This window comes from Gymnoscopelus microlampas (assembly GCF_963454915.1).
Source record: "Gymnoscopelus microlampas genome assembly, chromosome: 7".
Classification (NCBI taxonomy): Eukaryota; Metazoa; Chordata; class Actinopteri; order Myctophiformes; family Myctophidae; genus Gymnoscopelus; species Gymnoscopelus microlampas.
In genome coordinates this window covers 23,928,856-23,953,531 of record NC_139944.1, presented here as the reverse complement: position 1 = coordinate 23,953,531, position 24,676 = coordinate 23,928,856, and the positions used below count along the sequence as shown (strand labels likewise).

General features: G+C 41.5%; 4 protein-coding genes across 8 annotated transcripts in view; 2 read left to right on the top strand and 2 right to left on the bottom strand.

Moving 5' to 3' along the window:
- The window catches only part of megf6b (multiple EGF-like-domains 6b), an 83,223-nt gene extending 80,489 nt beyond the window's left edge, over positions 1-2,734 (bottom strand). For both annotated transcript variants that reach the window (XM_084063601.1, XM_084063602.1), the window contains exon 1: positions 2,312-2,734. In XM_084063601.1, coding sequence (XP_083919727.1) covers positions 2,312-2,412 — 101 coding nt within the window. In that variant the 5' untranslated portion in view covers positions 2,413-2,734. The remainder of the gene's footprint in view (positions 1-2,311) is intronic.
- Positions 2,735-4,273: 1,539 nt separating this feature from the next.
- On the top strand, positions 4,274-8,490 carry LOC311048889 (aflatoxin B1 aldehyde reductase member 4-like). Its single transcript, XM_084062228.1, has 7 exons — positions 4,274-4,742; positions 5,548-5,735; positions 6,249-6,353; positions 6,472-6,568; positions 7,107-7,212; positions 7,348-7,477; positions 7,895-8,490. The coding sequence occupies exons 1-7, from the start codon at positions 4,433-4,435 to the stop codon at positions 8,054-8,056; spliced, it is 1,098 nt and encodes a 365-aa protein (XP_083918354.1). The 5' UTR covers positions 4,274-4,432; the 3' UTR covers positions 8,057-8,490.
- On the bottom strand, positions 8,180-12,142 carry mrto4 (MRT4 homolog, ribosome maturation factor). The gene is made up of 8 exons (XM_084062229.1): positions 12,051-12,142; positions 11,767-11,825; positions 10,831-10,934; positions 10,250-10,331; positions 10,011-10,078; positions 9,742-9,893; positions 9,393-9,469; positions 8,180-9,300 (listed from the first exon to the last, which is right to left on the bottom strand). Exons 1-8 carry the CDS (start codon positions 12,076-12,078, stop codon positions 9,154-9,156), a joined length of 717 nt encoding a protein of 238 aa, XP_083918355.1. The 5' UTR covers positions 12,079-12,142; the 3' UTR covers positions 8,180-9,153.
- A 2,871-nt stretch (positions 12,143-15,013) lies between these two features.
- The window catches only part of iffo2b (intermediate filament family orphan 2b), a 31,953-nt gene continuing 22,290 nt past the window's right edge, over positions 15,014-24,676 (top strand). For all 4 annotated transcript variants that reach the window (XM_084061555.1, XM_084061553.1, XM_084061554.1 and 1 more), the window contains exon 1: positions 15,014-16,079. In XM_084061555.1, the coding sequence (XP_083917681.1) occupies positions 15,580-16,079 (500 nt within the window). In that variant the 5' untranslated portion in view covers positions 15,014-15,579. The remainder of the gene's footprint in view (positions 16,080-24,676) is intronic.

Below are 24,676 nucleotides of genomic sequence, written 5' to 3'. Positions count from 1 at the left end.
GTTATCACGATAAAGCATGATTTACAAGACAGCACACGTCAAAGAGTTATAGCATCTTAACAGGGAATACTCTAATGACATGGTTTCAGGCATGTCCGCCTACTGTGCAGTGCACACTTTTCTATATCAGGAAAGAGAGGCTACAGTTACATTTTCACCCCAGGTAGAGTAAGGTATTCTTACAGCTATTCTTTCCCCTCCTGCACACAATAGTCTGTCTGGGTTTACAAGCAGTCTGAGTGCTATTGATGTCTTCGCACCATTCCCCGAATTGCTCGGAGGGCTCTGAAACAGAGTTCAGTGTGCAACTTGATATGTCAAACTTGTGGAGATTGCTCTCCATGGGCAGCCATTGTGGAACGGCCCTCTATAGGTGTTTATGCTTCATTTATAATCCATTGTACGAAGGTGTCGCGTGCCAAAAATAGCCAATCTGCAAGCTAAAGCTCACCCATGATCAGTGGTGTAAAGTAACTAAGTACATTTTCTCAAATGCTGCACTGATGTACAATTTTGAGGTATTTTTACTTTACTGGAGTATTTCCAACTACATCTCAGAGGCAAATATTATACTTTTACTCCACTACAACTATTTGAAAACTTTAGTTGCTATAGTTATTTTGTAGATTTTGATTATTATTACAAAACATACATTAACCTTACTTCAGCCCTATATACATTTCGGCCATTTGAAAATAGCTCACAATGCGACTCATATCATGCGATGCATTGTGAGCTTGTAGATCTGCTATTTTCAAAAGGTTTTTATACATTTGAAAACTTGTGAAATGGGACATTCTGTATAATGAGTACTTTCACTTTTGGTACTTTAAGTACATTTTGATACCAATACTTTTGTCCTTTTACTCAAGTAAATGTTGTATTCCAGACTATAACTTGTAACAGAGTATTTCTACATTGCAGTATTGATACTTTTACTAAGTAAGAAATGTGAGCACTTTTTCCACCACTGCCCATGATGCGATATGTGTTGTCAGATTGTAGATCTGCTGTTTTTGGCATGCATAAATCAGTCATGTGGAGATTCCCTTCTCCAACCACAGGATCATGTACAACCGCTGCTGATGCACTAAACAAACAGCCTATCACCATTCATCATCACAGAGCTGCACGTGGACCTGTTTTTAGAAACGGAACCAGCATGGCTTACAATAATGAAATGACAATGGCCTAAACAACACAACGCCCCACATTGTTGGAAGCCCTTCATTTATAACTGCCAGGTTTTTACAACTATGTGACTGGCATTTCCCTTTGGGAAGATTAAGACAAGCAGGTCCTTGTCACACAGATAGGAATGCAGCATCATCCTCAGTAATATGCAGGGTAGTGTATAATCATGTGAATTACAGTACAGTCATAGTGTGGGAGGCAATAAAGAGCATGGTGTTCAGTTCAGACCGCCACCATCTACACATTATTACAGTGGTTCTCAACCCTTTCAGGCCGTGACCCCCCAAAAATAATCATATTTGAACTGTGACCCCCCCCCAACCTGACAAGCACTTGGAATTGAGGCATTATATTTAGATTTTTATCCACAGGTACATATCATGAAAATAGCAGATCTACAAGCTGACAACGCCTCACAACGCAAGGCGTTGTATTATTTGACACTTATTTGGCCAATATTTGACCAGTTTTTATAGAACATGTTGTTGATTACTTTTGATGCAGAAATTGTATTTTTTCTTTTCATTTATTTTCTTTAAGGTATTAAAAAGGTCTTATATTCCTTAAATTGTCACTTCACTGACATCTGGGGACTCCCCCAAAAGCATGTGGGGATCCTGGCCCACAGGTTGAGAACCACTGATCTAGTAGATGGTGGAGGTCTGAACACTATGCATGCTCTTTATTGCCTCCCACCCTATACACATTATTAGACCTGTCATGCTGTGGCTTTCTACCCCTCCAAGAAATGTGTAAAATACAGCCTTGACAGTGCTTGTTGTCTTCAAACCTGTGTCTTTAGGCTTTGTTTGTTTGTGACCTTATAAACCACAAGTTTGTGCATGTCCAGGTAAAATACAAATTATTATTCTCCTCTCTGCTGGAAAGTTACATTCCAAAAATGAAGCTATGAAAATGTGTTGGTAATTAATTTGCTGATTGATATGAAAAGGGTCAACTTATTATTTATATCCCTGGCTGAAGCAGATACTATTTAATATGGTTATATTGCCTGAACTAACTTTTAATAAAAACTTAAAAGATAAAAAGAAAAAAGGAAAATATATAATAATAAAATAAAAAAGAAATAGTTGAGGATAACAGACAGGTTACTCACATATAGGGTTGGAGATTGTTTGCAATGCCATAACGGGATGCTGCTGCAGAAACCTCACCAATAAATATAAGAAAAAACGAAAAAGGAATAATATCCATCATTTCGACTGATCCTCTTGCAATACAATGAAAAAATGTTCATGAATAACGCGCTAAAGTCATTCATAAAATAGTCATGCTCACAGGCAGGATTTTCACCATAAATTAAAAAAATATAAGAAGGTGGGGAAAAAATCCAAAGAATCAACTTGAAGAAACTTTAAAAGACTCCCAGAAGTTCGGCTACTGTATAAAGTGAGCGACACACAGCCATTGCAGCCGGTGTGTAGTAGTAGTAGTAGCGCTATTTGACACACTGACACCAGACACAGATCCACTGACTCCAGTCAGATCACCTCCACACTGCTTCTAGTGCAGATGTTGGACGCACATGCGTGCGAGTCTCGTGGAAGCTGAAGTGCTTTGACTCCCATTGACTTGGTAATGATGTCTGGCAGCGAGGCAGGGAGGGATGGGGGAGGATGCGGCCGGCTGCTGCCACCTAAAAGCCTTAATTATGCTTCATTTATAGTCCACCGTACGTCGGTGTCGCATCATGCCACTCGCATGCCTAAAATAGAACACACAAAACGCTCGCCCCAAAATACAGTCACCCCGGGGCAAATCCGGCGACCTCGGAACGGTCGCCACCTGGCATTCCTAAACGAAACCTCAGTAAACTATGCCAAAACCTAACCTTAATCCTAAACTTAACCTCAGTAAAACTATGCCTGACCCAAAACTTATTCCTAACATTATCCTCGATTCCTCAGTAAAACAAGAACACAAGAACCGCTGGGGGTGAGCGGTCCGCGAAAAAAAGAAACGGGGGTGCGCGTGTTTTGGGGCGAGACTTCAAGGTACCCTAAAAAAGCCGATCTACAGGCTCACAATGCATCATAGCTCTTGAGCGGTGGTTCTCAAACTTTTTTAATTTCAAGGACTACCATAACTCTCAGATTACGGTCGGATCTGTAAGGGTCCATTTGGAACAACCCCCCGGTGTTGAAAAACACGAATAGGCTGTAATAAATCAGTTATTTTGGAGAGCAAGAGGAACATAGTCAGACGTCATGAATAAATAACTAGGCTATGTCCCATCCCACCTCTGCACACATTCATGCAACAGATGAATGACACAGCACGCCAACTTTTGACATTTTATCTCACACAATTCACCTGTTATTAATAAATGAATACTAATAGCCTACAAAATAAATGTTACACTACAACATGCAGCGACGCAGCGTGCTTTCACTTGGGCCAGCTTTACCACGTACCTTGTTGAGAAAGAATTATAGAGGTAGGGAGGGGTCTTCTCTTGGTCAAACAGCTGATGATGTGGTCAGCACATCAAGGTCACTGGTCAAGGGGGTCAGTGGATCAGCACAGCAGGACTGAGTTACTGCTGCTCCCCAAACAGGGTTCATTGCATGAATACAGGTCCAGTTACCCATTGGTTGGTTGGATACATGTATTTTAATGGCCCAAAGCCTTCACGGGTCATTGCTATGTAACACGCTCTCGCTCCAAAAAGGCACGCGCGCACACCAGCAAACAAAAATAATTTAGTGAATGAATCGTTGCTTGGGGAATTATTTGTAATGCAATCATTTTCAAATTGTATCCTTTGTAGGGTTGATACTCTTTTTGTTGTGATGATAGGCCTAATGGCTATTTATAAGTATTAATTAATGAGTATGAATCGGTATGAATGTGCTATTGCCGAGGCTCATTAGTGCACCCGTGAATGTGTGAAATAGATTATGTTTTGCTGACACCTTGTGGATAAAATCTGAACTGCTGCTCGTTGATCATTTAGGGAACGCTGCATGTGCTCTTACAGTGACGCAACGAAAAGACTTGGCCTGAGTTGAGTAAATAAATATTTAAAGGTGGCCTGCAAAGTTTAGCAAACATTGACAGGGGTAAACGACATTCACAATGATTAACCACATTTTCTTTTGCTTAGAATCTACTAGCAGCTGTCCGTGCGCGTCTATTTTAAATTAAGTAACTTCACCACACTCCCTTGTCGCCACAACGTGCCCTTTTACCTCAGAGAACACGAGTCTACTTGATTATGCAGTGGACAACACGAATAGTAGTAGGACTGTACACACTCCGTAAAACACGCGTTAACAAGCAGCTTTTCACACATTCACCGGCGGTTATAGAAGTGGCACTGCGGGTGCGAAACATGTCTTCTCAAGTAAAAAGGCCTATTTCTCTGCTGGGAACCATGGCATTCGGGGGACGAGCTAACGCGGATCAGAGCTTGGAGATGGTCAGAGCCTTCCTGGACCGGGGTCACAATGAGGTGGACACAGCCTTCATGTACACGGGCGGACAAGCGGAGACCATCATAGGGGGCATGAATCTACCAAAGACAGGTAGCATTGTGCTGCAGATCGAAACACTGTACACAACATGGTGGCAGCAGTACACGCAAAATAAGTTGTTTGCTAGCGACTGAATTCCCATATTATTATAACTCTATTCTGCATTCACGCCAAGGTTTCAATTCAAACGGAGCCTACTTTAGTTGTTGTGCGAGTCATTTGACGTTATGTATTGACAGAATCGCAGCTTATTGGTTGAGTACAGACTACAGAGCTGCCCCCGACACATAGCACCACATCAACTCACTTTCGAGACCACTTTAGGCTCAAATAACTTTTGAGCCTAATTACGTTCCATGCATTACCCGAGTTGCCGAGTCCAGAATGTAGCCTAAAAAACGATTGAACAATTCGGACCCTGTGTGTTAGCCAGTACAGCACTGAAGTGCAGAAGGCTTATAAGTTGCACCCTTGTGATGACGTGATCACCCCACATTTGATGTTTGACTGTTTCCTGTCCATACTAGGTTCAAGTTCATCATGTTTGTTTGTTTGTTTTTATTTATTCCTGGGGTGGCTATTGGCACTGCCCTCAGTGCCCTGAATATGGCATGCAGCAGACCCATTACAATGTCAAACCTATATAAGATACAGGATCAAGTAAGAAATGTTGCTCTCCACAATTTTGACCCTCTTAACATTTTCTCATTTGAAAAGTGAGAACTGAAATGTGGTCGTCACTGTAGTGTACTCTTCACTGCAGCACAAGTAAGGAGGTCCAGTTTTCACGGTCATCCCAGGTTATGTATGATTTATTACCGCCTTGAGTTAATGTTTGTTATTTTCTGTGTGACAGTGAACATAGCCACCAAAGCCAACCCCTGGGATGGCAAGACACTGAAACCAGAAAGTGTTCGTTCCCAGTTGGAAACCTCCCTGAAGAGGCTAAATACTGACTCTGTGAACCTGTTCTACCTCCACGCCCCTGACCACCAAAACCCCATCCAGGATACCCTGAGAGCCTGCAATGAACTGCACAAAGAGGTACACACACTAGGTAGTAGTAGCTACAACATTTCCTATTGATTTAAGATGTAAAAATGTTCCTTCACTCAAATATATCCCTGCAACACCATGCACAAACATGTACATGTAGCTATATAATGACCCCAGTTATAATCAAGAGTCAAGACGAGATCTCTGGTCAGTCTTGCCTAAATATGGAAGGCGGTGTGGGACATTGGATCTGAGATTATGAACATGTAATCTCAAATCACAAAATATTCACACACACCAAAAAAATCACAACATTCAGGGATTAAATTCCTTGGCCTACTGTCAACATGTACAAGTAATTTGGCACTGATAGGTCAAGTGCTTTGCAAGTACACGAGTACACGCATACACCCCCACGCACACAGGCCCTCTTCTACCTGGCTGGCCTCCTAGGAGCCAAGCCATAAGAATAGGTCAATGATACTAGTACGGTATGTTAATTATCGTGCTTGTCTTGATGCAATGACAAAGTGAGATTTCATTTTAATGTGTTCCTTTCAGGGGAAATTCAAGGAGCTGGCCTTATCAAACTACGCATCATGGGAAGTAGCTGAAATTGCGAGTATCTGCAGGCACAACAACTGGATTGTTCCTTCTGTCTACCAGGTCATTCTGCACACCTCACATTCTCATCATCAACCTGTTAAAAAAAAAGTTTTTTGCCAACATTTTACGATTAAACTTTGAACCCTCCCCATTGTAATTAAACTGTAACCACTGGCAGGGAATGTACAATGCCACTACAAGACAGGTTGAAACGGAGTTGCTGCCATGTCTGAGATACTACGGAATGAGATTCTATGCATACAACCCTTTAGCAGGTACTGTGGATTTCTCACCTCTTCACTGTACTTAAGTTTAATTTTATAAGATATATGCAAAAGAGATACATGCATATTTGCCACCATTCATTTAAAATGCATTATTTTATATACAGTAACAAAACATTTTATAACTTGAGAACTTCGTTAAAAAGAGAAGAGTTTTAGATTATATAATCTCCACCTTTGGCATTTATAATACATCTTATTTATAACAAACAGTATTTTACATTTTAGCATCCAGGCCTTCCTCAAAATATGTTAAATACAGTTTTAGGAGCTACATTGCAGTCTAGACTCAATTATTTCATCATTGCTTATTGTGTCCTGCACCTACCCTACATTTTGGATGTGCACATTTTTTCTCTATATAGTGAGCTTTGAACATACATAAATCCTTTCCTGTGGCATGAGACGCTATATCTCCAGAGTGTGACAGATTATTGAATAATCATAATCCTAACTGGATCAAAGTGTCTACAAAAAAAACACCTCTGAGATATGGATGTTATGGTTGATGCTCCTCTTCCTCCACCAGGGGGCCTTCTGACAGGGAAGTACCATTATGAAGACAAAGACAAAGATGGATCCCAGCCTGCAGGACGATTCTTTGGCAACAGCTGGGCTGGAGCATACAGGGACAGGTTAGAGGCCAACTTTTTGCTTCAGGTTTCTCTTCAAGTTATTGTGAAGGCCTGGTAGTGTTGACATACATGTTAGTGTATACCTAAGGCAAATAAATCTAAGTGTTATTTTGATATCATCCAATGTCTCATCAGGTACTGGAAAGAGAGCCACTTCCAGGCAATAGATCTTGTTCAAAAAGCCTTGGAGGCAGTTTATGGTTCAGGGAAACCCACCATGACCTCTGCATCTATACGCTGGATGTACCATCACTCCCATCTTAAGGTAAAACTGTGAAATACACAATTCATTTTATCCTTTTGAAATGATGACCACACATGCCACAGTGCATTACTATGACCTCAAATAATTTATGAATTTGTCTACTCCTATCATTTAAATTAATACTCAACAGCAGAATCCTAGGCCACAAGCTTTTGATGTTCAGTATGTGAGCATAAGTGGACAAATCAATGAGCAATGTAAAGATGGACATATCCCTGAAATTTTAGTTACGGCAGTTAACTAAAAGTTAACTTGGTAAATCATCCAATTTTGTAGTTATTGCCAGCTTTTTCTGACAAAACAACCCCATTGCACAAGAAGATTAGTCAGTCTGTTTTGGAGTTAAATGTCTTGATTACAAATAACTTGATTTGATATCCAAGTCCCTCTGTAACCATGCAATGTCTTCAATTGCAGGGTGATCTAGGAGACGGAGTCATCATTGGCATGTCTTCCATGGAGCAACTTCAGCAGAACATGTCTGCCTCAGAGGAGGGTCCTCTGGATGAGACGGTGGTAGAGGCCTTCAAACAAGCTTGGAATCTGGTGTCCCATGAGTGTCCAAATTACTTTCGCTGAATAGCCTGCAATGCCTTTAATTTTTTGACCTGTATAAGGGGTGATTTGCAGTATCCCAGTCGGATATTATGTTCACATCTATAATTTTTTTGCCTTAATGTTTGTTTGAGAACATGACAGGTATTCTATAAACATAAAGTTTATTTCAGAAATCCCACTTGTTACAGAATATTGTACTTAAAAGAATATTTTAAACTTACATGTGAACTTACATGTATCATTAGATCATAGCACTTGTAAATATACCAGTTGATGCAAAAATAACTTCCGAGTCTTTATCTTAAATAAACTGGTCAAAACGTTTTGCCCCTCCATCTACAACATTGTTAAAGCACCATCCATCTGGTTCAAATCTGTGTTCATACAAACATGACAGAACCGGTGCACAAATTAATTTTGTTCTTAAAAGACGACTTCACCCATTTTGAACCGGTGCACAAATTAATTTTCTTGTTAAAGGACGACTTCACCCAATCTCCATATAATTGGTCCTCACTAATGCTCATATGGTACCATTTTTGTCTACCATGTCTGTCCCAGAGGAAGGCTGTGGACAGATCCAATGACAGCATTGATGGGGAATCCAAGCTAATAGAAACTGCAGGATTTCTATTCCTGTAAAGTTTGCATGTTATAATGGAAGCCATTGTTCTCACGTTAATCAAAAATCTTGTTGGAAGAATAGAGGCGGTCCACAGCCCTCCTAAGAGTAAGGGAGGAAAAAAAAGGTACCCTTTTATCCTAGCATTACCGAGGACCAATAATATGAATATAGGTTGAATAGAAATGAATTTGTATATTAAAAAAAACAAAATCCATTCTGTAGACATCACAGAAATTCAGATATATGGATCATTAAAGATCTTTCTCTCCACTACTTACTGAACAATCACAGATATAAGTCCAGATATACATTCCTAAGTGAGAGACAAATCAGTGAACGCTTTCAGGTGATGAAATATTATACCATAGGCATCCGTTTCCACTGACCACTCACGTTTCCGGTGTGGGATCAAATATCTCTCAGTAGCTTTAATTTCAAGGTCCAGAATAAATGGCCAAACCGGTGACTAAAGTATGGAAAGTCTTTCATTTTTTCATTCAGCGTCATCTTCCTCTTCATCTCCATCTTCCTCCAGCAGAGGTTCTTCCACCCCTGTGAAGTTGTCAAACTCGCCCGTTTCTGAATTCCACATGCACTTGATCTGCACTTTGAATTCAGCCATTTCCATACCAAACAGTTTCTGTAATTGACAAAACACAACCAAGCCCATCACTCACTGACAATGTATTAACGTCAGATTTCTCTCAAGTCTAAGAAAAGTCAAGAACTCACCAGAATACGACACTGTTCAGGGGTTAGAGTTTCACCCTCCTTACACACTTGATGATCTTTTACTAGTGTTACCACCCCTAAGACAAAGAAATCACAGATTCCTATTATGAAACAAACTGTAATCTTATCATTATGGTTCCTGGTTACACAGTTGGATTTGTGCGAGACAAAGCAACAAAAATATCTTGTCAGATAAGTTAAAGGTGTCGCTCACTGAAAATAGCAGATCTACACGTCACATGATCTTGTAGATCTGCCATTACTGGTGCACAACATGGCACGTAATCAAGTATAAAACAGGCATTGGGCTATTTGTCAATGCTAGCCATTATATAAATGAATACAATACCTTTCTTGAGAGCAGTGGGGAGTCCTAACTGCCTCAACTGTGGTTCTATGGAGTGAGGGAACTGTTCCAAGGGTCCTTCATCCAACGTGACGTCCATCTGTGCCTGGTTACCTGCCCGTGCAAAATCCATCTCTTTGAACTGAATAAAATACCTGTGGACAGAGGGGACAATTTAGAGAATATGAAAGAATAATTTACGTCAAGCATCTCACACAACTATAATGGTATATTTGTGTCTTCTGTGACTAAGAAAGTGAACCGTTACTTACTCTTGTACTTCATCCTTGGTTTTGTTTGTGAATAACACACCAACTTCTCCCTTCAGATATTTGCAGACCTAAAAACACCATCAAAAGTACCCACTTAAGCGCATTTTCAAAACTCAAAAGAAAGATTGCTGATTTACAAGATCACAACACATCGCATCCTGAGGCCAGGGTTAAAGTGGGTAAGGTTCTAGTGCAGATTAGAACAATCATCAATCCAAGTCCCTTGACATTGCACTTACCTTGTGCAAATTATCTTTGTACTCATCCGTATGACCTTTTCCCAGGGCAACCATCATGACTTTGTTTTTGCCAAAGAAGAATCTGTGTAAAAGAGTACATTGCAGTCAAAAATATTACAGTTATGACACATGTCTAGTTAGACTCGGTAAAGGTGGTGCAAGTGATCTTGTTTTATTAAACTAAGTGTTAAATAGCTCTATATTCCGATAGCAATCATTGCTGTATAGAGTGTATGTTCAGTAACAGGGATCTCCCTGTCTATCCAGCTCTAAACAGAAAATGCATGTTCAGGAGAGAGAACTCGCACAGGATAAACAAGAGATTTTGGATGTGATGAAACAAACATGAGCAGACACAATTGGAAGTGGAACACTATAACATTGAAGCTGATGAATGGGTACTTTCTCCTGATTGGCTGAAATTGGCAACGCACTTGAAAATGTATTTTCTGTTTATTGAAGAGCTGTAGAGATGGGCAGCCACTAGGCTGCTACTGAACAAACGTTATAGTCTATATAGCAATGATTACTATATGCGAATACGGTGCTTTAACCTTTTTCTTTCTACAACAGTTCATTACCTGCTATGTTTCCATGCTGTCCTGATGTCTTTGAGCTTATTGTTCCTCATGTTGGCCACAGAGAAGATAAACAGATGCTTGTATATATCCACACATTTTCGTAGCTAAAAACAACAGGGAAGGAACATCATATTCAGTAGCAGTGATGGAAGAAGTACTCACAAGTTTTACTTAAGTAAAAGTATCAATACTGCAATTTAGATATACTCTGTTACAAGTAGAAGTCCCGTACTCTTTTGGCTGAGTTTTATTTTCTTTTTCTCAGGTTTTGCTTTTGTTTTTGTCTTTTTTTTTCTCTCACCTTTTCCTCTTTTTGCCCTCTTTTCTGTACTTTTTAATACCATGTAATTTACTTTCTTGTGAGGGTTGGGAGGGGGGGTTTGTGTTTGTCTTGTGCGTTTGTTTTTTTTCACAGAAAATTAGAAGAGTTCTGTCATTGTTTATCCTCCTGTAAAACTGACTTCTTCAATAAAAACTATGTGAAAATAAAAACAAGTAGAAGTCCCGTTTTCAAAATGTACTTGAGTAAAAGTACAAAAGTATCGGCATCAAAATCAAAATCAAGTACTCATTGTGCAGAATGTACCATTTCACAAGTCCAAAATGAATAAAAGATCTATTGAAAATAGCAGATCTACAAGCTCACAATGCTCTGCTATTTTCAAATGCCAGAAATATATATAGGGCTGAAGTGGTTAGTGTGCTTTGTAAAAAATAATCAAACTCTACAAAGTAACTAATGACTAAAGTTTTCATACAATTGTAGATGAGTAAACGTACAATATTTTTCTCTGAGATTTGGCGGAGTTAGTAAGTAAAAGTATTGAATCTTGGAAATACTCCAGTAAAGTAAAAGTGCCCCAAAAGTATACTTATAAGTACAGTGCTTGAGTAAATGTACTTAGTTACGTTCCACCACTGGATAAAGATACTTACTTCTTCAATTAAACTCTGTTTGGTCTCAAGCCCCTTCTTGGCTGTTTTCGTTAGCGAAACTGGAGAAGAGACGATGACAAAAATTACATTAACATTTGCTGGCTATCATCATCATGGCATGCATTTTACATTGCATAGCAGGCTAAGCTAACGCTAGCTTGCTTTATAGTACTATTTAAATGTTAGGAGATATACATCTTGGATACGTGTAACGAATGACATTGTCTGAATGAGATGACATGCAACCGTTTAGAATAATAAGGACATGTTAGTGTTTTTCTTACTTTTCTTGTCCCTCTTTGACTTCGGCATGGTGATGCTTCTGTTTCACGTTGTCTGTCGGGAAGAAGACGCGACACGCACACGTGAAGAGAGGAAGGACCCCAAATGTTTTTCGTTTCCTCAAGCTGACCAGCTGTTGCCTGACTAAAATTAAAATGCATCTCCCATTCAAAACAGGCCGTGATGGAAGAAGTACTCACATGTTTTAAAAGTATCAATACTGCAATGTGGGAATACTCTGCTACAAGTAAAATTCCAGCATTCAAAATGTACTTGAGTAAAAGTGCAAAAGCATTGGCATCAATTATACTTAAAGTAGAATTACTTATTGTGCAGAATGTCCCATTTCACAAGTTCAAAATATTTAGAAAATAGTAGATCTACAAGCTCACAATGCCTGTGACGCAGGCAATGTTTATATTGTCATGTCAAGTGTGTAAAAGACTATAGCCTACCATGGGTCTTCAACAGGGGGTCCGGGACCCCTAGGGTGTCCTCAGACAGTTACTACAGGGGGGCCACCAAATCTTTGTGTGATAGGAACTTTTTGTTTGTTTGTTGCATTAACCACTTGAACCCTAGCATCACTATTCTGAGGGGAAGCACACAGTAGATATGCTATTTTTTGGCTATTAGGTAGAGGGAAAAAAGAGCAGACCGAGTACAGATATTAACAGTTTAAGTGGTTAAATGTCTGAAAATACACATTTACATGAATCCAACATTTATTTACGCAACACTGTGTTGTCAAACATGTCTACGAAGCTATCTATGAAATCTATGAAGTGTAATCTGCAACACAATTTTACACAACATGTAGTGGGGGGGTCCCTGCTTCATCTCTCTCTTAGCTAAGGGGTCCTTGGTCTGAAAAACATTGAAGACCCCTGGCCTACACAGTATGTGCATAGGTCTAGATAGAAGACAATAATATTGTTACATGACATAAGCCTGTAGCCAACTTGTTATATGCCATTATAGCCTTCTCAATTGATCTTGTGATCCAAATAAACAGGGATATTTATTTGGATCACACGTTTCATAATAGGCCCATTGTTACTATGTTACAAAATACATTTGTCACTCTCAGGCTACTAAATACTGTTTGCATGCTGTGTTGCATGAATGTGGGTCATGAGTGTCTCACAGCTACCAGGGCCTCACTTTGAGATGTATGTGGGACATTTTGAACTCTTGTCATAAGTCTGGATAAGAATGTCACCCTGTTTAAAACCCAAGCATATGGTCTCCATGTCTCACTTTAACAGTTGTATGTAGAATGAGAAAGTGAAGCTAAAGCTCAATTTCAGAGCAACTATGAGTGTTCTCAACAAGCCCATATGACCATTATTTGTTATTTGCTTTGGTGCGTGCACAGTTTGGTGATAGCTGATGAATGGCTTGAAACCCACAGATACACACACTTACAAATGGGTCCCTTAATGTTGCCACAAGTCAAGACAAGCCTTTAGGCCACTACTTAGTGGCCTAAAGGCTTGTCTTGTGGCAATAACTGTTGGTTATTTTGTGCACCACTCGATGCTCATAATGGCGTGAGAGTGTTGAGCTGGGTTCTAGGCTAGACAGACCAAAGAAAGGGAAGCTCTTGGGTTAATAAGGTCCTGGCACTTTATGTTATTCAGTTCGCAGATATACTGTAGGCTACTAAATATAGTCCCTCAGCTTGGACTTGCCGACCAAGTCGGTGTTCCACGAGAGGGGGAAACACATGGCCACATACTCAGGTGTGTCAGGGTTAAGTAGTGATGCACCACATGTCCTGATTCTCTGTATTACTAGCAGCCATATTGACTCCTCTGCCATAATGGATTCTCCTTGCCGATTGCTTTATCGTCCACCAATTCGGATTGTCTAACTCTGACACTTGGAGCCTGGTTGGAGGTAGGTAGGGGCCAACACTTTATCACGCCCAGGTAAAGCAATTACCAAGAGTCAGATGCTCCTAATGGTGTGATGAACCGCTCGACACAGGCACTTGCTCAGCTAGCGCCTCGATCGGGCGTGCCTCATGGGCTTGCCTTGTTTCAAATGTTTTTACTGGCACATCAACCTATTACGACTTTGGAGTGAGAACATCACATTTGTCTACATTCCATTGTCTGTTGTGTGACGTGGGACTACCGGGGACATTGCAAAGTGACGTGACATGGAAGCCTGTCACGTCCATCTCCATTGTAGCAGGGTAGCTTGACACCTCCTCCAGCTGTCATGCTGCAGTCAAGACTTGATGGCAAGGGACTAGTTGTCATGATGACTTTTCAGTCATAGAGCACTTGAGGCAGGTGCTCCTAGTTGCCCCCTAACACTCATGGCCCAACACAATCCCCATGGTGACTTACAATACACACTAAACAGCAATAACTTAATAATCTTTCCTCAGCCAGTCAAACAGCAGGTGATGCTACATTATTTTTAGTGACAGAGTAGTGGGGGAGGGGCTGGGTTATGCTGTACAATTATATTCACTGTACAAGTGTATAGTATTAAGTGTATTCAGTTTTCCAAGGGTATTCACTTCTACAGCAAGTTTCATGTAATTCTGCCCATTAGATTTTGAGATAACTTGAAATTCTGGCCTAAAGGCAGCACTAGAGGGTCACCAGAAATTGTAGGGTTCAGAAGGTTACATGAAGGTACAGAGCAAATTCCATGGAAATCCAGCTAGATATGTTGGTTTGGGATTGTTGGACAGTCTGACCAACCAAGTGACCGACTGACCAACATTTCTATTGTTGTTGGAGCTAAAAATGGCAGTCTTATAATTAAGTTAGTCTTAAGTTATGCTATCCAGAGACAGTGGTGCGCGCGCGTGCGTGCGAGAGAGAGAGAGAGAGAGAGAGAGAGAGAGAGAGAGAGAGAGAGAGAGAGAGAATGTGGGAGGGGTTGGTGTAGGGCAGGCTATAGTGCCTAGTTTAGCACTTGCAACATGATCCAGCGACGCCACGAAGAGGCTGGGCTCTGCGGTCCTGGATCCTGCCTTCACATCGGGCTACTGGAGAGACCGCACACATAGCATACTACCAGGGCTTGGAGGAGACAGGAGCCTATGCGGTAGAGAGTCTATGCGGGCGTACAGTAGCCTCAACTCCACAGCATCAGCAGCAGCACCTGGCAGGAGGATGAGGATTGCTGGTGCTTATTGCGGTCTGCATGCGTCAAATCTTTAACGCGATAAGATGCTTACCGGTTACCTGGATATGCCTCTGACACTATTGCCTTTATTTACGCGTCAACAACACTGACACACAGGGATCTATATGTTATTATTCCGAGGAGGTGAATGAATGAACAAGGGACCGTGATGTTTGTCTCACCTTCAGTTACTCTGTCAGTTTCAATCCCAGCATCTGCATCATAAGGAGAAACTCGCTGCATGGGGAGTAGTGGGGTTTTGGAAGAATGCAGAGATAAAACATAAAGAGAGAGAGAGAAGGGTTTGGTTGTAACGTCTTTTTTTGACCAGCCAAGCACAGACTGCAGTGGGATTATCCGTTATTATTGTTGACCAACATGAACTCGATGTTTTTCGCTGACCACCCGCCTGCAGGTATGATCGCCACTATGCCCGGTCACATGTCCGCCGGCTCTTCGGGCGCGGTGAGCGGCAGCGCGCTGCGGAACGACCTGGGCTCCAACATCCATGTGCTGAAGACCCTCAACCTAAGGTTCCGCTGCTTCCTGGCCAAAGTCCACGAGCTGGAGAGAAGAAACAAGTTACTGGAGAGTCAGCTGCAGCAGGCTCTGGACCATCAGCGGTACCAGGCCGTGTACACCCGAGAAGTTGCCACCCAGACAGACTCTCATGCAGAATCTCGACTGCCAGGCACCATTTGGAGTTTCACGCACGTCAGGAGACACGGGGAGCGGTACGAGACCCTCCAGGGCCCCGGGGTGTCCTGGACCTATCCGGACGGAGTCGGGGTCCAGATAGACACCATCACCCCGGAGTTGAGAGCTCTGTACAATGTGCTGGCTAAAGTCAAGCGAGAGAGAGACGAGTATCGGAGAAGGTAAGTTAAATGCCTATAACTCTTATAGTTATAAGTTATATGTGTTGTTGTATTAGGCCAATCTATTATTGCAGACATATTCTTCTTGAAACAGCTGGCAATGCTATTATTTGGGCCTTATAGGCCCTGATACACGTCATTGCCAAGATTTACCAAGGCTTGACTCATTGCAGATGGTAGCCTATAGTATACTGCAGTGGTTCTCAAACTTTTTCGTGTCAAGGACCCTCAAATTGACACATATTAGACCACGGACCCCCATTTGAAAAGATATGCCAGGGACTCAACCATTTTAATTTCATGGGGGTCCCAATCTACACTGTAGTATCATCATCAGTGTTTATTTAGCTCTGAGAGTGTATAAATCCATTTGTACACTCTTACAGACACTAAGGGTCAATTTGGTTCCTAGCTATTCATTTGGCTGGGGACCCCTGGAACCCCCCCAAGGACCCCTGGGGGTCCCCGGACCCCACTTTGAGAACCACTGGCCTACTACATTCTGCTGTAGGCCAGACTATCAGAGCACATTTCAGCCAGGATAGCCCGCTTCTCCAATCATTGTAATGACACAATTAAATACAGACACATGCTATTCAATTCTTCACACATTGCTTGAGAATTTTGAGTTACTTGGTTGTATTTCATATAGGCCCCTATGTATGCATGTCCCCTGCCAAGCTGTCATTTCTAACTCATCAGTGTGACTTTTTCATTTTGTCTTGTGGATCCATATGTTATGTTACTGTACACGGCAGAGATGACAGCCATCAAAGTGATTGTGTTTACTTGCAATAGGCTACTATTTCGCATTGTAGGATCTTTCACAGTCCTGAGAGATCTTCAGTGGGGGGTGGGAGGCAGTGTGTGTGTGTGTGTGTGTGTGTGTGTGTGTGTGTGTGTGTGTGTGTGTGTGTGTGTGTGTGTGTGTGTGTGTGTGTGTGTGTGTGTGTGTGTGTGTGTGCGTGTGCGTGCAAATGTGAGTGTGTGCTATGTTTTTTTAGTTCACAATTGGGCCACACACATAGCCCCTAGATAACCCCCCCCCCCCCCCCCCCCCCACACACACACCTTTCATGGGACAGTTGTTATCAGTCTGTGTACTATCCATTATTCCTTTTCACTCATATTCATGTGATTATTAATTACCGAATGGGCCCGCCGCAGCGTCCCCAGGCAACCCACGTCACTGCTGGCCGGCTTGGCTGGCTACTGCAGGGAACCGTTCCAGGCGAACGGCTGCCTCTGTTTTCTCATGAGTCAAGCGGGGAGGCATTCAAACAGGGCCATGCCTGTCTGTGACGGAAGGCTCGCTTCCATGTGGGCCGTCTGACTCAGTGACACAGAATGCCTGTGGTTTCAGGATCCCCCGGCCCCTACCGGCCCCCTTCCCGGGTAGCTTGTCCACTGGGTAGCAATATCCTGTCCAGTCATCGTTCTGAAATTCCGAGATAGCCTTTTTTGTCCATTTCTGATTTAGAAAAGGAATAGCAGCGACTGGGACAAAGGCCAAATTTCTTCAGCTGCCGCAGCTAAAGTGGGGTGATCTGGAGTCTGGGCCTCCTTGTGTTTCATTGAGTAAATAAGAGATTCCTGGAGCATTTGAGTCAATGACATAGCCATCTGTCTGTCTCAGTCCATAAAATGTATAAAATGACTGAGAAGCACACATTCCTTATTAATTTTCCCAAGATATCTATGTATTTTCGTAAAAGCTGTCCGAAAGCAATTGTTTTGGCTGTTGATAAAACCCCAAACAATATATTTTTCTATAGTGTATCATATACATTTATTTATCTATAATGTATCATATTCTAGCCAGCGTTATAATGTTTTCAGTTGCTAATACAGAAGTCACTGAGTCTCGTACTCTATACATTTCTCTTCAGTGGTGCACAACATGGTTACTTATAACACTCTTCACACACTGTCTTGACCTAGAGAAAATCCAGACATGACTGGACAAATTTTACAGTCTATTTAATAAGTGATGATCAACCCCCCCAGCCCCATCCCCCCCCCCAACCCCCCCCCCCCCGTTTCCTTCTCTCGTGTGAGCCAACTAGGCTAATGACATCACTGCTTGTGTCACTGCCCTGCCCTCTCTCCCACTCCCCGTCATACTCGTTTTAATGACAGGCACGCATCAGCATTCATGTCTTGTTCTTCCATGCCTTTTCTGTTCCACGGGCATTGTTCTGTCTCATGTCTCCCATCCATCCCTCCGTCCTTTGCTTCCACTCCTCCCCTCGTCATACAGAATGCTTTGTAAGGCATCCTCTCTCCCGACGGAGGGCCGCCAGCGCTTCCACCCCACTGTGGAGATTTATTAAACCTTTACGACTGTGGACACACCGGGAGATGGATGGCCTAGCCTTCCCGTTTCTAATTTGGCCACTTGTGTTCATTCTGCGATGTACTCACTGTTTACTTTCTGTCTTTTTCATTTTACAATGTACTCTTGTTTTTGTGGACGAAGATCCTGTTTTTGGAGCCAAAGGGCAGAATAGTACAGACGCAGTGAAAACATACTGTAGAGTGAAGTAATGCTGAGGGGTGTGTACAGTCAGTCAGTTCTGAAAGGTGTGGCATTTTTTATCACGCCATCGATCCTTTAGAGAGACATTTTATGATATGATTACATCAGCTGTAGAAGTCATTGCTGGATTCTTGCTGCCTTATTTCATATGATTCTTGGATGTGACCTCATATTTTGGTCGGGTAATGGACCAAAAACAACAACTCCCAGTCCACTAAAAATATTGGTTCAGTCATTTTGTTTCCCATTCAGATGATAATTGTTGGTGGTTTATATATAGATGTTATTCAGCCTAACATGTAACTAACAATTGTGCTTATGAACTGAAAAGCTAAAATTATTATTATAATTTTTATTTTTAAGAAAATAGTATTCCTAAAGGAAATGCTCCATTCCACAACAATCTTTTATTAAGAAATAGTATTGATCTTTCATAGTCACAGAGTATAATTCTAGATCTGGGAAAGCTCTGAAACATTTTTGATCCGTGAATCTTCTTAATCCTTTCAACCCACTGCATAATGCTCTCATTACACTAAGTACTCATGCAGATTTCCATCTCTTACTAACTTAATATTAACACAACATACAAAACACACACTGATAGACAAAAAGATGCACATGCACACGCACACGCACACACACGCACGCACGCACACGCACGCACACGCACGCACACGCACACACACACACACACACACACACACACACACACACACACACACACACACACACACACACACACACACACACACACTCTTTGGTGCGCACATATTTGCTGACAGGTGAATGGCTTGAGAAATAGCTGCCCCCCAACACACACACGTGCTCACGCACGCACACGAAGGCCACTGTCCCTTAATAGCTTTAATAACTCTCAGAGACAGGTTGTACAGTATATGAACATACACTCTCCGCACTGGGTGGCTACATCTCTTTCATACAGACAAATGACAGTACGCAGGCACATGTTCTGGTCCAGAATGTTTTTTTGTGTTAGATTTATCCCAGAGTTCTTGCAGGGTGATAAGTATTATTGTGGGTTCAGTGAGTTCTCTTAGGCTTCACTCAGTCATTGCTGCCAGCTTGTATCATGTGATAAACAGCTGGCTGACATTGATGACCATATTTGACTTCTGACAACGTCTCATTCACTCCACAGCTTTCCTTCACTATATAAGGGTAGAAACTATGTTTATATGTTCATGGCCTTATACCAGATAACACCTGTTTAATGCAAACAAGACACATGACCAATTTGTTCATGATTTGCATATTTGTTTTCATACACAGACTGACTATGGAGGTGTTCAGATGTTTTTTATTACATTTTTATTTTACCTTTATTTAAACAGGGAAAACTCATTGAGACCAAGGTCTCATTTGTGATGGTGTCCTGTCCTGTTTACAAGAAAATGACATCATCATAATAATAAAAACAATCATAAAAACCTAATCATAATTAAAAACAATCATGATATAATAATAATAACAACCTAAAATAATTGTACATCAATACAACTGATAACGATAATCCAACATTATTTAAAACATACACAGGCCTTGACTTCTAATTCCTATGTTTGAATTTGCCCAATGGGATTAAGGCATCCAATTTGAAAGTCTCTTGAGACTCATTCCATGCTCTAGGAGCACAATAACTAGAAGCAGTTTGTCCTAGCTCAGTGTTGACTCCGGGGACCTAAAGAACACACCGATCCTGACTCCGAGACCTTGGGCCATATTTTTGCCCGTGCCTTACCCATTATCCCTAAACTTCTTTGCCATTTTTTACTATTTTTAAAAATATTTTCAAATAGTTCAATTAGCCGATCTACATCGATTGTTGATAGAAAAATAATAAAAAATGGCAAAGAAGTTTAGGGATAATGGGTAAGGCACCGGCGAAAATAGGGCCCAAAGTCTACTGTAATGCCATGTAATCAGAGGTGTCAGGTAACTAGGTAGCATATTTAAGATTGCTTTATGAATATACAGGAGCCAATGCTGTGTTCTACCTGTGCACTGTTGGGAAGATTATTGCATAGACAGAAAGTTAAAGGTAGCGTAAGTGATATGTTTTGGTATTTTTTTGTTTTATTTTGTTAAAAGGTTAAAGTACTACATTCTGATAGTAATCATTGCTACAGAGCGTTTGTTCGGTCACAGGGGTCTCTCCAGCTCTTTAGTAAACAGAATATAAATACATTTTCAGGTAGGTGACAACATTTAAGCCAATCAGGAGAGAGTACTGAAAATGCATTTTCTGTTTAATTAAGAGCTGGAGAGACATGGGAGACTCCTTTTACTGAACAAACACTCTATAGCAATGAGTACTATCAGAATATAGAGCTATTTAACACTTATTTTAACAAAAGTAGATCACTTAACCTACCTTTAAGGCCAGGGAGGGACAGAGTTGATCTGTAATAATATGATGTCACTTAACAACTAGGAGAGTAAGAAAGGAAACTATTTTATTGTATGTAATTTTACCACTCATTGATATTAATGCCTGATTACAAGAGAGGAGACACATGCAGTCTCTTTTTGTAGTAGCTGTAGTTGTCATGTACAATTACATAAGGCATTTAGCTGATGCTTTTATCGAGAGGAATTTGGCAGAGACATCTTTAGCTAGCTGGCTACTGTATTACGAAGATGATTACTGTACAATAATGTACATGAACTGAAAGAAAGGGACAGAGGGAGAGAGATGTAATATTTAACACCTTTTCTATGCGCAAAGCTTACTGCAGCATTTTAGACAAAATACTACAGAGCAGGCAAGGACACATCAGCTACTGTACTGTATGAGGCTTCTATACAGTAGCTGATAGTAATAGTATATATACTATAAGCTATAATGCCCCAATTGGGATTTGAGCCCTGTCGCCGCTCCATTCACTCCTAATCGTTTGACTGTTCCTCTTGGGATCTGCGCTCAACCACAGCCCTGCTGATATCCATGTGGGAGACAGGGAGACAGAGGAGACATATAAGGAACCAGAACAATTCAAGCCAGGGCCCCGCGGGCATGTTCCTCCTGCATGAATAATTGAAGTCCAGCTGAATTTAGCTGCATCCTGACCAGTGTGTGGATCAATGCAATGAGACTCCGGAGGAGAGACTTTGATCACTCACCTCCTGACGCTTAAGAGAAGAAAGGCAACATCAAGGCTCCGCCACTTTCAACTCTCGCTAGTTTGAAAGGAGACTTTTAGGCATGTTTGAAATAATAAAGAGCAAATTTGGTACAAAGTGGGGTGGAAGAATTAAACTCGGGCGACCCAAAATTCTAAGTGAGTATTATGTTTCCCTTTTCCAATATCACATTTACCTGATAAATGCGACATCCTGCGCTGATGAGTGCGATCAGTTTCTCTGTCTGTCTGTCTGTCTGTCTGTCTGTCTGTCTGTCTGTCTGTCTGTCTGTCTGTCTGTCTTTCTGGTTTGTCTCTCTGTGGCACTTACATGCCCTCTTGTAATCCAGGCCTTCTGTCAGGTGAAGGATTTTCTCTAAGCTGTAACCTAGCACCAGTCTGTAGCCCCCGGCCAGATCTGCACGTCCTGGCAGCCAGGGGCAGAGCCTCTAAGTGCTGGGCGCCCTGCTGCTGAGACGTAGGTAGACTGAGTCAAGTTCACTCACTAAAGGCCTTTGTGCTCCAGATTACGTTCTTCCACCTCCCTCTCTCTCTCTGTCTCTCTCTCTCTCTGTCTTTTCCTATCTTTATTTCTCTCTCTCTCTCTCTCTCTCTCTCTGTCTCTCTCTCTCTCTGTCTTTTCCTATCTTTATTTCTCTCTCTCTCTCTCTCTCTCTCTTTCTCTTTCTCTCTCTCTCTCTCTCTCTCTCTCTCTCTCTCTTTTCCTATCTTCCTTTCTCTCTCTCTCTCTCTCTCTCTCTCTCTCTCTCTCTCTCTCTCTCTCTCTCTCTCTCTCTCTCTCTCTCTCTCTCTCTCCCTCATTCATTCTGTCCCTATCTCATTCATTCTGTCCCTATCTCACACCCTTTCCCCCACAGTATATATTTGTTTGTTTTCCTTTAAATAGATTGCAGTCCATTTTCCGTCATTGGAGGTCACTACAGTGGCAGTGCAGGTGTTCACATTGGTGTAAAGTAAACACAGTGCCATGTTACAATACAGGCTTTTGAACAAAGATTCAAGTAGTTTTGTTCTTGCTCTATGCAAGAGTGCCTGAAGTTTGTCTACTTATATGTGATGATCTTGAACCCTTTGTCTTTAAGAGCACCTGTGTTTTCCTTGAGTCTTTTGCAATAAAGTGTAGTCATCGTGCACACAACTACGTCTTCTGTGGATGTCAGTATCCTTACAAACCTGGAGTGGAAGTGATAAGGAAAGGAACCTAATTTTACACTCATCAGGGCTGTCTTTGAAAAGACAAAGTCTCAGTTATAATGGCAGAGAGCAATAGCAGAAAAAAAGAAAAGAGGCAAAGGAAGTGTGGCCTCTCTCTCCCTGTATTGATCCAGTCATATGGAGAATGTGGGTGATCCCATGGTGGAATAATGTTTCCTGCATCGTGTCTGTATTTTCTCCATGATTGCACCGTGTTTTCTGAAAGCTGCAGTCGTGCTGCTGTAGCAGAATATTCTCAGGCATCGATGCAGCCCAGTGCAGTGGCATTCTGCCACATAGAAAAGTGCCAGAGTGCACCTGTCCTTTTTTTATGTGCTGCATAGGGGTACAGACAGCAGCAAAAACAAAAAAATGGCAGCCTGGTGCTCTTTGTTTTGGAAAGGGCTAGACTTGGTAAGTCATAGGTGAGCTATGCCCTGAAGCGAGGTAGAACAGAAGAGTTACTGTTTGTTTTTTATCAACGAAAACCTACTGTTAAGACCATTATAATAATATAATTAAGACTAATCCTTATTTAGTCTTCTTAATTATGTCAAATGGAACACCTGTCTTGTCTACCCAGACCGGTTTTCAAAGCTAGGCTAGTCGTACATGTGCCGACGCAGCATTGTGACTTTATAACCGCTGTATTTCAAAAGCTTATTATCCTGGAGGAAAGTGTGTTAGGTTGAGAGTTAACAATGTGTGTAACTAATCCCTTCCCACGACAGCCGCGATCACTCATGCAGACATGCACACGTTTTCATGCAATTAGACACACACACACACACACACACACACACACACACACACACACACACACACACACACACACACACACACACACACACACACACACACACACACACACACACACACACACACACACATTTAATATTTTTATTTATGTCCATATAAATACAAGATCTAAAGGACACAAATACTGGCAGTGCAATTTGACATTGTGGGTTACTCCGTTACATACGTGCCGACAAAGGCAATCACAGTTACAGTTATACACACATGTAGGACCAAACAGGCAGTATACAGCTCAGTATACACACACACACACACACACACACACACACACACACACACACACACACACACACACACACACACACACACACACACACACACACACACACACACACACACACACACACACACACACACACACACGGTCAGCATGTCATGGTCTACATCTGCCAGTGTTAGGGAGGTGAATAGGTCAGGAATCTTTCCACTGAGAGGGGTCTTAAATCTATCTCTGTTCTTTTATTTATTTATTTATATACACTGATGACATGTTTAATACAAAGACACAGTATCAATTTGTTCATAATTTGCATACATTCTGTTCATACTTCAGTTGTATGAGTCTCCTCAGAATAGGCGTGGGGCGATATGGAAAATGTACATCAATATAATCCTGGCCAAAATAATTGCGATCAAGAATTTAAAGTGTAAATACATTTGCCAAGCTACGTTGCATCATATGCAATGTCACTATTGCACATGTGTATAGTGTGATGCTTAAACTATATATTGTGTAGCCCTGAAATGAATAGCTTGTTTGTTTTCAGATCACACAGGCAGGGCAGCAGAATGAATGCAAATTCTTCTTTAACATGAAAGAAACATGTTTTTTTAAATAGAATAAAGTCCAACTGGTATTGTGGCATAGAGTCAAACTGTAC